The sequence below is a fragment of the Chionomys nivalis genome, chromosome 6 (genome assembly GCF_950005125.1).
Source record: "Chionomys nivalis chromosome 6, mChiNiv1.1, whole genome shotgun sequence".
Classification (NCBI taxonomy): Eukaryota; Metazoa; Chordata; class Mammalia; order Rodentia; family Cricetidae; genus Chionomys; species Chionomys nivalis.
Genome location: NC_080091.1, coordinates 92,349,764 through 92,363,261, shown reverse-complemented (window position 1 = coordinate 92,363,261; position 13,498 = coordinate 92,349,764). Strand labels below are relative to the sequence as shown.

General features: G+C 43.8%; 2 protein-coding genes across 7 annotated transcripts in view; both read right to left on the bottom strand.

The window, feature by feature from the left end:
* The window catches only part of Wdfy3 (WD repeat and FYVE domain containing 3), a 242,464-nt gene that overhangs the window by 90,054 nt on the left and 138,912 nt on the right, over positions 1-13,498 (bottom strand). For all 6 annotated transcript variants that reach the window (XM_057772666.1, XM_057772670.1, XM_057772669.1 and 3 more), the window contains 6 exons: positions 10,725-10,902; positions 9,630-9,844; positions 6,536-6,648; positions 4,588-4,819; positions 3,591-3,691; positions 1,758-1,976 (listed from right to left, as the gene is read on the bottom strand). In XM_057772666.1, the coding sequence (XP_057628649.1) occupies positions 1,758-1,976; positions 3,591-3,691; positions 4,588-4,819; positions 6,536-6,648; positions 9,630-9,844; positions 10,725-10,902 (1,058 nt within the window). The remainder of the gene's footprint in view (positions 1-1,757; positions 1,977-3,590; positions 3,692-4,587; positions 4,820-6,535; positions 6,649-9,629; positions 9,845-10,724; positions 10,903-13,498) is intronic.
* On the bottom strand, positions 2,505-3,508 carry LOC130875595 (MKI67 FHA domain-interacting nucleolar phosphoprotein-like). The gene is given in 2 exon segments (XM_057771615.1): positions 2,505-3,337; positions 3,340-3,508. Coding segments are annotated over 2 exon segments (1,002 nt in total).

Here is a 13,498-nt window from a genome sequence, read left to right as displayed (position 1 = left end):
AACTACAAGCAAAACGCTGATTCCTGCTTTGGGCCTATAAAGATAGCTATTACAGTAAAGCATCAGATCTTATTTAGAATGACAATTCCTTAGCATGTATGGAGCCCTGGTGTCAATCACACACACATACACACACACACACACACACACACACACACACACACACACACACACACACATACCAGCTCTGGCAAGGCGGTTCATAGGTAAAGGCACTTACTACTGAGTCTGATAGCCTGAGTTTGGTACCCAGGACTCACAGTGGCACAGGCTCCTCTCTTGCATCCCCCCAAAGGCACACCAAAGGAAAAAGTTGTGCTTCCCTTCCTTATTAATAAACAGTAAATATTCTCCAGTACTGAAGGTGATATTACTTAAAAATTCTATGGGGCGTCTGGTGGTTTGAAAAAAAATAGCCCGCAAAGGGTGTGGCAGTACTAGGAGGTGTGGCCTGTTGAAGTGGGTGTGGGCTTGCTGGAGGAAGTGTGTCACGGTGAAGGCGGGCACTGAGGTCTCATGTATGCTCAAGCTATGCCCAGTGGGACAGGCTACTCCTTACTGCCTGCCCAAGAGGCAGAACTCTCAGCTAAGTCTCCAGCACCATGTCAGCCTACACGCTGCAATGTCCCACCATGGTGATAATAGACTGAACTTCTGAACCATACGCTCCTTCAATTAAGTAAGAGCTGCCATGGTCACGGTGTCTCTGCACAGTAGTACAAACCCTAATGAAGACCAGGGTGGGTGTGGCGGTTCAGCTCCTACAGTGCTTGCCTGTATGCGCGAAAGCCAAACTCGGTCCCTAACACTGCACAACACCACACATGGCTGCGGGGCACGCTTGCAATCACAGCAGGAGGGGTGAAGGCAGCAGGATCAGGAATTCCAGGCCACCTGGGCTAACAGTGAGACTTCCATCTCAGAAGCAAACCAATAGTAACAGAGAGTTTCCCTTTTGGAGAGGAATGGACGGCGTGCCACAGTAAGACAGAGCAAAGCCTGGCAGTTGAGGGTTACTCAAGGCTTCGAGCTGGCCAACTAGCTGTCACCAAGACAAAAAATAGACAGAGAGGTAGGTTTCATAAACAAATCTCAGACAAGGTCCTGTACAGAAGAAAATTCAAGTCTTTAAATGCAGATGTTCTCTATGCATGTGAAATACAAACACCAGGCTTAGAAAATGGACAGACTTTTAAAAAAGATAACTTCATGGTTCCTGGGGTAATGTGGACTTAAAAGCAAGCAAAAAATGATGACCCCTTCTCTTCCCAGGGAGAACAGACTGGACCAAAGAACATTAATTCTGAAGGAAAGATGCAAGAAAAACCGATCCCAGGGAGGTGTGAGAGAGGGTGGGGAGAAGAGCGATGTGACTGAAATGGGCATCCTCAGCACAGCATCAGGACCAGAATCCTGAGCGCTGGCACGCGAGATGCGCCCTCGCTCAGGCTCAGCCTCTGCTGCTTGCCTTAAGTGGGGTGTACTTAGGACCAAACGAAACAGCATACATGTAGGAAATTCTCAAAGAATATATGTATGTGTGTGTATATGTGTGTATGTATGTGTGTACATATGACACACAAACACAAAAGTATCTTACAATTCACTGGTAAATAGGCAAAAATCCATATAACCTGTTCTACACTAGCCTACTGAAAGCCAGATGAGGATTAATACTTTAAATTTACAAATGGATATTAATTAAGGTAGACATTCCCCTTGTGGAATCATGAGAGCAGAAAGGGGCTGACACCAACCGTAGTTCTGCAGTAACTCCTCCTTCGTGGAGACAATTAGGGAGCGGTCCTTTGCAGACAGAACTATGGCAAGGCACACATAATGCTGCTCGGAGGAGTTCGCTCGCCGCACAACAGTGAGGAGCCTGACAGGGTGGTTATTCGGAGGAGAACTGAAGTGCTCAATGCAAAACCAGCTGGAATAGCTTAGGCCAGAAGGAGGAGGGAAGAACCTCTCACCTGGAGAGAAAAATCAGGAAAAGGCTTTGTGGCTCCCGTTTACATTCTTGTAGGTTATATTAACAAACCTGCATGCGCAATACAAAAGCACAGCAACAAACAGATGATGGAACACCACCACCACCACCACCACCACACAAAGTTTTTCAGTTCTCTTGTACACGGATAAATGGTAGAAAAGTTTGGTCACTGTTTGAATCTTGACTATACCTGCTGATACTGACCTGTCAAACCTACACTAGTTCACTGTAATTATGTATGAAAACAAGTTATTCCAGATCCTTACAGCACCTGTGCAAATGTTATTCTCACGTGAACTGCCTTCTCATTCTCCGTATGTTTATTTAACTTCCAGTTTCTGGGGTCTAAGGTTGAAGCCTGCCATATTCTTTGGGGTTTTATGTGCACAGCACTGGTGGTATTTAAGTCTGTAATATGATACAGGCAGAGTAAACTAAGGCAGCTGTGAAGCCTGAATAAAACTCAGGCCAGGAGAGGGCACAACAGCCAACTTCCTGATGGCGTGCATCACTGGAATGAACAAACGTGTTTTTCCTCCAATAATCTCGCCAGTGGCTTGCATGTCGCTGCACCAGTAACATGTGTAGACCACGTCTGCCTGGAAGACACAAAGCAGCACGCTTTCAGGACCACTGGTTGCTCTTCCTTTTCTTGTGCCTCCTCTTTCACTGTGGGCACGGGCTGTTTGAAAATGATTTCATTATCTTTATTGTCATCGATTTTGGTCACTTGTGATTTTTGTCTCTCCAAAAATGTACAAACTGGTGTGGGATCCTGGCTGTCCACAGTCTTCTCAGCCGCCTTATTCCTCTTATGAACCATTTTGGCCATTTCCCAAAATGTCCTCTTCGTTGTATTCCTAGGTATACCTGAAAGCCTGTCTTTTGGGGTACGCAAAACCTGGTTAGCCTTGGACTCCTGAGTGCCCAGTGAAGACCCTTTCTTTGGATTAGGTAAGACCAACAAAGGGAAACTATAATCGATCCCCTTCTTAGCTAGCTTCTTCCGGAGTAATTTTTCTTTCTTGAACCGATATTCCATCTTCAACATTAGCGAATGCCCCGGTTTCTGATTATAGCGATTCAGTGCCGGGAATAATGGCTGAAGAAAGGGAACATTCCACTCTTTAAAAAGGCCCTCGTGGACTTTCTCTGGTGACATAAATTCACACGACAGAAGTCTTGCGCCATAAAGGTGGCTGTCCACTGTTTCTGCAGCCATCCTGGCAACATTCGCAGACTCGAACTCTGCAAAGCCACACCCTCTGCTGTTCCCAGTCCGTTCACTTCGGGACAATCCGAATCTGCTAATGGCGCCAAACTGGGTAAAGTAATCATAATGTGACTTTCAGAAAATGTTGCTGGCAGGTGGCTCAGAAAGATCACTCCAGGATTAAGACTTTTTTCTTCCTTCTTTTGCTTTTTCGCGAGCCGTTGAGCTTGTGTCAGAACAATCTGAAACTGCATGTCTTCCTGCGAGTTCAGCGCTACACTCGGCTTTGCGGGAGCCATGTTGAAGGAGGCCTTCCCACTCCCATTTACATTCTTAAATGAACGGCAAGTGAGATACCTCCTGAGGAAGAGTGACGCTTACCTGAACCGATGCCACTGACCACGGCCCCATCAGTAAGACCAGTTGTGACAGCATTATTGGTAGGGGCGTTATGGGGAGCCAGGCTGGGCAGAAACAGGCAGCTGATAAAGAAAACACATGCTGGTTAGAGGGCCACTCTGTTTTATACAACGTGTGTGCAAATAAGCATGCAACCATAGCTGGAGATTAGAGGGTATGAAATACATCTGGTAATACAATCTCAATCAAAACACTTGAGTAATTTCATTATCACAGAAAAGATATCTCCCTTCAATGCTTCCTCATAATTATGCAACTGGACATAGTTGTGCACACTCTGAGGCTACTGGACTTCACAAATTTGGAGACTCACTGTAGAGTCTGTATTGCTGCGTTGGCTCCTGTATCAATCTCAGGATATTTAAAGTTATCATCTGACATCACTGAGTAGTCATACAGATGTCACTGAGGTGTCACTGAGGTGTCATACAGATGACATTTATCAACCATAATATCATACATAATCTGGAGGCACGATGAAAGAACCCAATCTGAGCTTAATATCTAAGTTTATCTATCATCTACAGCTCATATTTATTACAACAGAAATTGGCTGTCTGGAAGGGGACAGATAAAGCACCTCCTGTGTTCAAGCAGCTTCCTTCTAGGATGACATAATTCTGCCACTCAGAGAGGATACATGAATGAGCTGGATGTGACCCAAGAAAACAATTTTATCCACAATCAAACTTACAAAAACTTACTCAACCATGGACCTCAATTATTAACTCCATCATTATACCAATATAGTTAATATGATAAATAACTTTTAAAAAGTAAATATAGAAAGAGCATGCTCAAACAACTGGAATCACTGAACACATACAGCACAGAAGGTATAACAGCATACTCTAACCCAGCAGTCAAGATCAAGTCCATCGCAAAGACCTCAACGAGGCTCAAGATGATAGAACAAGACTCTAAGGGAGCACCTCCGGCGACCTTGCCGCTTCCTTACCCAAAGCCTTCAAGGGATGTGTCAAATTCAACAAATGCTGGAGTAACGGAGGAGCCATGAAGTCTGATGTCGTGAGGGGTTGTCATGGAGACGAGACACTTCACCCTGGTCAAGGGAACAGTGCTTCCTTCTGCAGACTTCACCAGACTTTTACTTATCCTGTAATGGTTATCCTCATGTAGGCTGAAAACGTTGTCAGAGCCCAGACCTTCCAGAGAGGTGATCATGCTGCCTGCAAGGAATGAGGAGAACAAGCTGAATTTTAAAGTAACTTTACCGGACTGAGTTATATTCAGACGCTAGAATTTTCTTTTTCCATACCAAGGATACTTGTGCTCTTGCAATGCTGGTTGTTCCGTTTCAGACTTGAAGAAGAGCTTGCGTTCCCTTTTAATCTTACTATCAAAGACCACACACTCTGCAGAACATCAGACACTGGGCACTAAAAAGAATATAAGTGCCCACAATCACCGCTCAACCCCCACCCCCGACACGTAACTAACTCTCAGCTAAGGGGTGTAGTTTCTTAATTCACAACAGCATTGATCGTTTCTCTTTGAAAAAAAAATAAGACCACCCCCCCCCCCCCCCGCAACACAAGCAACATAGCAGAAAGTAACTGGGTAGCTCAGAGAGGAATAGCAACACTCACTTTTCCTGTCTTCCCCCATCTTTTGTACCCTTAGAGCTATCAGAATAAAACCCTTTGCTTGAGGATCTCTACGTGGAGACAGTGCTGATAAACAGTTCTGTCTTCCCAGGGAACATCTCAAATGCAACAAAGGAAACATTTCCTCTGAAGAGGAGCTGCACGGTATCTTCAATGTGCCTGATGCCAGGTCGACCATATAGTGTTATAACGCCGTCTTAGGGAGGAACTACTATTTTCTCCATGTTAACAAAGGGAATTACAACTCAATTCTAAAGAACTGTGTAAAACACAAAAACCAAAGTACATAAAGGGGATGTACAGTAATTAACATGAAAAACTGTAATATATACTGCCTTCCCATGAAACCGTGCTGGAACTCAAAGTTTCCATGACACGGCAGCTAACAGTGGTGGTGACTGGTAGGGGGATCAAGGGCTGAAGGTTGATGCACTGACGTCAGAACTGTGGGGAACAACTGTGACGGACATTACTGCCTCTCACAGCAGCCACAGCGGACAGGGAGGATGCACCTCAGGGACAGAGCAGCTGCCTAGCACAGGGTTAGTTCTCAGCACATCCAAAACCAAAGGGCAGAAAACACGAACCTGGGAAGGGTTGTCTGTCTCTACACAGTGCGCTAACATTGTCTATTCAACCTTCATTCTAAGTCCACCTTATCTGCCCTTCCTCCATGGCCAGCAACGATCCAGAGGAACCGTAAAGTGAAACATGCACAAAACCACAGAATTAACCATGGACGGAAATCCAAGAACCACAGTTAGCCACAGGCTGGAACCCAGAATCCAGGGCAGCTGGGCTCCTCTGCCATTGTGCCTTATAAACCTGACTGACCAGTGGGGAGTGCCAGCATTCTGCTCCTCCCAGGTCACCTTCCTCCGCTCAGAGTGACATCTCCTTGGAGGCTACTCATCACATCTACCACAGTTGTCTAGGTGACTACATCTCCCCCTGTACTCCTCATTCCTCTGTTCATTCCATCTATCTTCTCTCCTCTCATTCACGCTACTTTGAGGACGAGTTAATTGGTTCCTATGAATGACCCATAGGACATTTCCCTCATCTCCCTCTTCTACGCCAGGGGCTAACCTGCCCGTATCCCATACCACCCAGCACGACTCCCCCATCACATCCAGAGAACCTGAACTGTTCTCTGTGCCACTGCTCAAACAGCAATGAACTCTTCTGTTTGGAAAGGCTTTCATAAATATCCACCCTCCCTCACATGGACTTGATTAACAAAATAAACCAAGACAAAGAATTTCAAACTCAGCTTACTTCTCATCTCGGGCTCGTAGCTCAGCGAACTTGGCTTGTGGACCCTATATTGCTTCAGCAGCTTTTTGTCCCAGGCACCACAATTCAAAGGGCTTGCCAAACGCAAAAACTCCCTAAAGAGAAAAGCAGAGTTACTCCTTGACTGAGAATATTACAGGACAACATGCCACATCGTGAGGGTGGGGCATAATGAATTATACATATATAATTCATATATATATATATATATATATATATATATATATATATATGGAGTAGATAGAACACAACATGCGATGCCAACATCACATTATAATCAACATACGCCTGCACATCTACTATGCGTTTCCTACACACATTGAGTGCCCCCTTCCACACATCACTGAAATGTGTTCGTAGTCCTCTCATTTACTTCCTACATTCATACAATTCCCGTGTTAATCATATAAATCCTACTTCCTAAAACTGTCTCTGATCTTCTCCTTTCTCTCCAGTCTCTAATACTACCCAGACTAACTGCCCTGTTTTTGTATTCTAGAAGCAGCTTTCATTGCCTCCTGTGATTCCCACCTTGTCTTAACAAAATCTACTCATTAGTGGCTTTCAAAATTCAAATCTACAGACTGTCCCTGCCTTGCTCAAGGCTTCAGTGGCTGTTCCTTCCAGGTAGGGGGAAACCCCAACTCCCCAAAAGGCTGGCACACTTCAACTTTGCTGCATCTACTTTCTCCCCACCCACAAATCCACCGAGGTCTTCTTCATTTAACAGAAGTGCTGTATTGATTACTGGACCACCGTGTCTGTCTTTCTCATTCGAAGTGGAGTCCCCCAGGATTTAATCTGGTTACTTTCCGTATTCTATTCTAAATTGCCATCCTTTAGAAAACCAGTTCTATGCCACCCTACCTAAAATTTTGGGTAAGTTGTCCTTAAAGATTCTATAACACTGCTATTACAGAATTTACTATAAAATATTTTAGTTTCCTGTCTATGTGACTGTATTCCTTTACTCGGTTGTACATTTTTTTCAGATAAAGCTCCTTCTAGTGTCTGCTCACCAATGTTTTCCTTATGTCTCAAATAGAGTAAGGCTTCAAATAATAGCACGTAATAGTTATAAAATAGGCTAACTTCTTTTTTTAAAGATTTATTTATTATGCATACAATGTTCTGTTAACATATATACACCAGAAGAGGCACCAGATCTCATTATAGATGATTGTGAGCCACCATGTGGTTGCTGGGAATTGAACTCAGGATCTCTGGAAGAGCAGCCAGTGCTCTTAACCTCTGAGCCATCTCTCCAGCCCTAGGCTAACTTCTTGTTCTTATTTTAAGGACCAGAAAGAGTATAGAAGTTGCAATGGGCTAGGAGATGCAATGTGTTGAGTGTGTTCTGGATGTGGTGCACACATACAGTGCACCATCCAGGAATCACACACAAGCATACATTCCTTCAGAGCCTTGTCATGTGAGAGGCCATGCCACCTGATACAACACTGGTTAATGTGTTTATGTCAAGTATTTTTCTTTACAATAAGTTGGCAATGTGCTTTAAAAATCACAAGTAGATTTTAACCATGTTTTTGAAAAGCTTTTCAAGTTTCAACATGAGACAAGAATAATTACAGAGCAGTACAGTCTCAGAACGACAAACTATAGGTATGTGTGTAAAAGACGCAACAAAGTGATGTATTACTAGATCTATCTGGCAGTATAGTGTCAGAACGACAAACTATAGGTGTGTGTGTAAAAGACGCAACAAAGTGATGCATTACTAGATCTATCTGGCAGTATAGTCTCAGAACGACAAACTATAGGTATGTGTGCAAAAGACGCAACAAAGTGATGCATTACTAGATCATCTAGCTAGATGACTTCAAAGAAAACAGGTGTTTTTAAAAGGATCTATTTATATTAATTTATGTGTATGCTATTTTCCCTCTGTGTATTGCTGTGCACCATGTGTGTGCTTGGTGCCCAAAGAGGCCAGAAGAGGGTTTCGAACCTGGAGCTACAGAAGGTTTCTAAGTGCCAATGTGTGTTCTGAGAACCAACCAATGCTCTCAACTGCTGAGCCATCTCACCAGCCTCAGAAAAAAGTTTAAAAACTCACCAAATTTCATTTTAAAACACAGCATTTTCCTCTTGAATTAAAACATACATTCTTCTTGATCTAGGGATATACCTCAGTAGTAGAGCACTTGTCCAGCATGCAGGAGGCCTTGGCCTGATTCTCAGCACTACCTCCTCCCTGCCACACAGACATAAACACACACACGCACGCACACACATACAAGCACGCACACACATGCACACACAGCGCATGCGTGCACATACACACATGCATATACAAACACATATATACAATTTGGAGGGCTTCACAAACTGTAGTATGCTCACACCATATTATTTAACAATAAACAGGAAGGAACTAATTAATGATATACATTAAAAACTTGCATATATCTCAGGAGCATTATAAATAAAAATTATCAATCTATAAATGTCACATACAGTGTGTGTGCAAGCAGAGCATTCTCAAGGTGACAAAATTATGGAGCTAGAGTACAGAGCAGTGGTACACAGGTTAGAGTGGTGGGAGACCAGAGAGTGTGCGACACTGGGCACACCCCCCGTATCTACTTTTGGGGATAAGGTGTTACTATAGTGGGCCAGGCTGCCTTAACTCACAATCCTCCCACCCCAGTCTCATAGCGCTAGGAATGGAGGCGTGCCACTTCTAAAGAGTTGGTCCATTTTGTAGTTTGTTCATATTTAGCTCAATTAAGTCCATGAAAGAAAACTTTTTATTTTTTGTGGTACTGGGAACTGGACCTAAGAGTTTGTGCATGCTAGGCAGACTCGCTACATCCTCAGACTTCATTCACGTTTCCCTGTGAGACAGCATGGCACGAGATTCCCCAGGCTGTCATCCACAGTCAGGCCTTGTATTTGTGCCCCACCCTCCACATTCTGTCCCAGCTTCCTGGGTACCTGAGAAGGCAGGCCTTCACCACAGGGTCAGAACAGGTCGTAAAACCCTCGCCTCAAATGCGATGACTCCCAAAACTGTCTTTTACTAACAGATAAATATGAAAAAGAATTTACTAACCTCAGCACCATGGGCTCCAAGGCCTGGGAGGCTAAGCGTTCGAACATGCGCTGGAGGGGTGGATGTAGCGAGTGGTCCTCGTCAGCCAGCGCAGCACTGCACCTCTGCAGTAGCCGTGCATGAAGACCAGCTTCACACATGACCTGCTGGTTCCTCTCCGTGTGCACCAGCGATTGTAAAATATTGGCCACAGCAAGTTGAAGGTCCAAAGCATGCTGAAGTTAACAGAGAGAGGCATGCCACTGGGGCGTCCTTAGTGACAAGGGCGGCGGTTCCCTACAACTAGCACCATTGCAACAGCAAGTTTTATTTCCTTGAAAACATGCTCACATAAATTAAGACACTGGCTCAAGCAATAAATAGAGCAGCTTAAGAATAAGGCCATTTCGATTCGCTCCACTTGGGCTTGACTGAACTGTCTTCTCCCTGACGTCTTCCGAACACCACAATTACGCAAATAGTTCTGTTTCCATGGAAACAGGTGTAAAGTCTCCTTTTCTTCTCTGTAAGGCAGGGTATCACTGTGTAGCTAGGATCTTAATATGCAGAGCAGGCTGGCCGAGTACCGGCTGGCCTTTGCTTTCCAGTGCTGGGATTAAAGCTGTGTGCCTGCGTGTCTGGGACATGGAGTCTTTTCCATGGTGGCAGACAATTAGCTTAATGGAAGTTTGTCATTCACATTTGTGACACTTTGGGGCCTAGAAGTCACACAACACTTTAGCAAAAAACATCACCCCAAGTGTAAATAAGCCAAACTTTTGAGTGCTCATGACAGAAGAGATAAACAGGCTCATTGTGGTACCTGTAGGAAGTTTTTCTTCGGTATTGCCTCTCAGCCACTGCTACCACTGGTCAGGACTTACAAAGGGGTAACAGTGAGACTCTCACACCAGAGGTAACCAGCTGGGTTCTACTGGTAACAAATTAACTATATTCAAAAACAAACTGCTATCTGGAAAGCACTGCCGGAATGGCTTTCCTGCTGCTGTGACAGGCTGCTACAGTCAATGCTCTCTTTGGTCCTTATTTCTCAGGTAAAAAACACACTTCTCTGTCGTTCACTAAACCTGGAGAGAACTATTCAACCTAGCTTACCTCTGGCTGAGTCACTGAGCCCACAGAGGCCAGGAGGTCCAGCATGGCCAGCATGGCTCCAGGGTGGATGATGACAGCATCGGAACTTGGGAGAGGTGAACTTGTCGTGTCGAGCTTCAGGTCAGCGACACCTTTTGCAGGATACACAGGAGGAGTTGAGACGCAATGAAACGCGTGCCTACAAAGAAGGAAGGCCTGTTGAGACCTCACATAAAACCAGTCAGAGTTCGCTTTCCTCATCTCCTGCTATTTTATATTTTAAGTCATTGATTCCTTAAAAAGGCTTGCAATTCAGGGAGTTACAAAAACCTGATGAGGGGGCTGGAGAGATGGCTCAGTGGTTAAGAGCATTGCCTGCTCTTCCAAGGGTCCTGAGTTCAATTCCCAGCAACCACATGGTGGCTCACAACCATCTGTAAAGAGGTCTGGCGCCCTCTTCTGGCCTTCAGGCATACACACAGACAGAATATTGTATACATAATAAATAAATAAATATTTTTTTTAAAAAAAAAAACCTGATGAGTGAGACTCTTAAAAACCAAACCAATGTATCGTCACCTCACTGAGTTTCGTGCAGACAACTTACCAGCTCTTGGCTCATACGGCCTGTACTGTCTACTCTCTGGGTCACTTCATTAAACAGCAGCACGAGTACCAGGAGGTATTTTTAAAAATCAGGTGAACGAGTGACCCACAGCTCTAAGAGGACAACCATTTGGGTAATAGCTGACTAAACTGAATCCCTTGCCCGAGTCTTTTGAAACTAACTGTGTGGTGTAAATCTTCTCTTGACCCAAGGGCAAAAGAATCATCGGCTAACAAGATGTAAGTGATATACTCTAGCAGAAGCAACTGAGTGAGTGCTGGCTCAGCAGAGAAGTCTTTGGCTGATCTGGAACTACGTTCACATTGTGTGTCCTTCCAGTATCACTGAAAACATTCAGTCTTTATGAGCAGAGAGGGTGTCTTTCATACAACAAGCTTCTATCAGAAGGACAGTCAAGCCATTCCCTCCCACAACGTGCTCTTTTTCTATATCTTAAAATACTCATCTACAATGCACGTTTCTGCTGTCCAATGCTCCGAACAGGTACCTGTGGCCACAGCCCGTGGGCGCTCTAGTTCCAGTGGGTGGGTCTCAGCCTAATCTCTGGTCGAGCTGTCACTAAAAGCTGTGCAGCTCCGGCTCCAGCTCAGGAGCAGCTTGGGAAACAGATGCCTTCCTTCAGTGACTTAGTAAAGAACTGGCACTGCCATGTTTCCAAACACGCACTATTCTCTTTATAGGAATTCCAGGAAAGCATTCATCTGCCCTCGTGCTCACTCACGTCAGCAATGCTGTGCCATTCATGCTCTCAGTCCCCTCCTGGATTTGCTGGTTTACATTCAGAAAGCTCTAACTTCAAGACTTATCGACAAGGATGTCTGGGCTGGAGAGATGGCGGGTGTTGGCTGCTCTTGCAGAGGCCTCCAGCTCAGTTCCCAGCACCCTCAGAGCAGCTCACAATGTCTGTCGCCCTCTTCTGGCCTCTCTGGGCACCAGGCACAGCAGGCAGTGCACTTACACGCAAACAACGCACTCGTATACATAAAATAAAAATAACCCTAAACCAAAAAGAGCTAAGATTTCTAAGCAAATCTTACTAATGGTTGCTGCCTCATAGTCTCTTTCTCTTTATTCCTGAAAATATTTTTATCCGTCTAGAAAAAAGATTACACTTTCTCCACAGTGTAACAGATTCCCCCATTCACTAAAATTTAAAAAAATCCATACACAGTATTTTCATTATAAACAAAAACAAATCAAATTTGATGAAAACAGAGATTTCAGTTGTATATCTTACATATAGGCCTTTCTTTGAAATTTGTGAAATTATATGATTCAAATTTGAACTTAAACCATAGCCACATCCAAAGATACCTTTTGTCCATAGAAATTAAACTTTTCATAGACGGATAAATATTACAGCCGCAAAATTTAAACCCTTATATGACAATATGGTTATAAGCAGAAAACATTGTAAACATTATTAAAAACCTAAAGCATGATTTTTTAGTTCAGTAAAGCTAGCTGCATTTTATAGGGCCGTTAATACAGCACCAGTTCTTACCAAGTAGTAGATATGACCAATCTTTAATTATGGATTATGATGAGTTTATTAAATAGTTAATTCACAAGCAAGACCCAACTGTTTGTAAAGGGAGTAAAATAATTTTTCATACATCAGCTAATATGAATGTTGTAATAAATTTTAATTACTAGAAATTGCTACTTAAGACTCCAACTTAAATTCCTATACAATAAAGTTTTGCCAGCTTGTTTTGGTAAGACATAGTCAAATACTCAAAGTGCACCCAGCTTTTATTAGGTATTTCAAGGCACAGGTATTGTACAGTGACTAGTGGCTGTAGCCCTCCCCTGCAGGTCTATGTAATTGCTTTAACTATTGTGTATTTTATTTCCCTAACTCTCAACATTGCTCAAGTAAAACTTTGCCCTAGTATTTCTTTTAAGTTATAAGTCACGAGTTTTATTTCCCCAAACACGAGGCTAACTAGTTCTTCCTATTTTAAAAATAGAGACAATCCCCAGGTTTTTCATGTAAGACAGATCAGAAGTTCAAACTTCTTTAATGTCCAGATGCTCCACAGGTCAGGAAAACACGGAACAAGACTGTTCTCTCTCTTGCCAGCAAACCCAACGCGGGCTGCCAAACGGAAGAGATGCCCATGAGCTGATGTAATCTGTTGAGGAGCTGTAGAAATACTGTGAC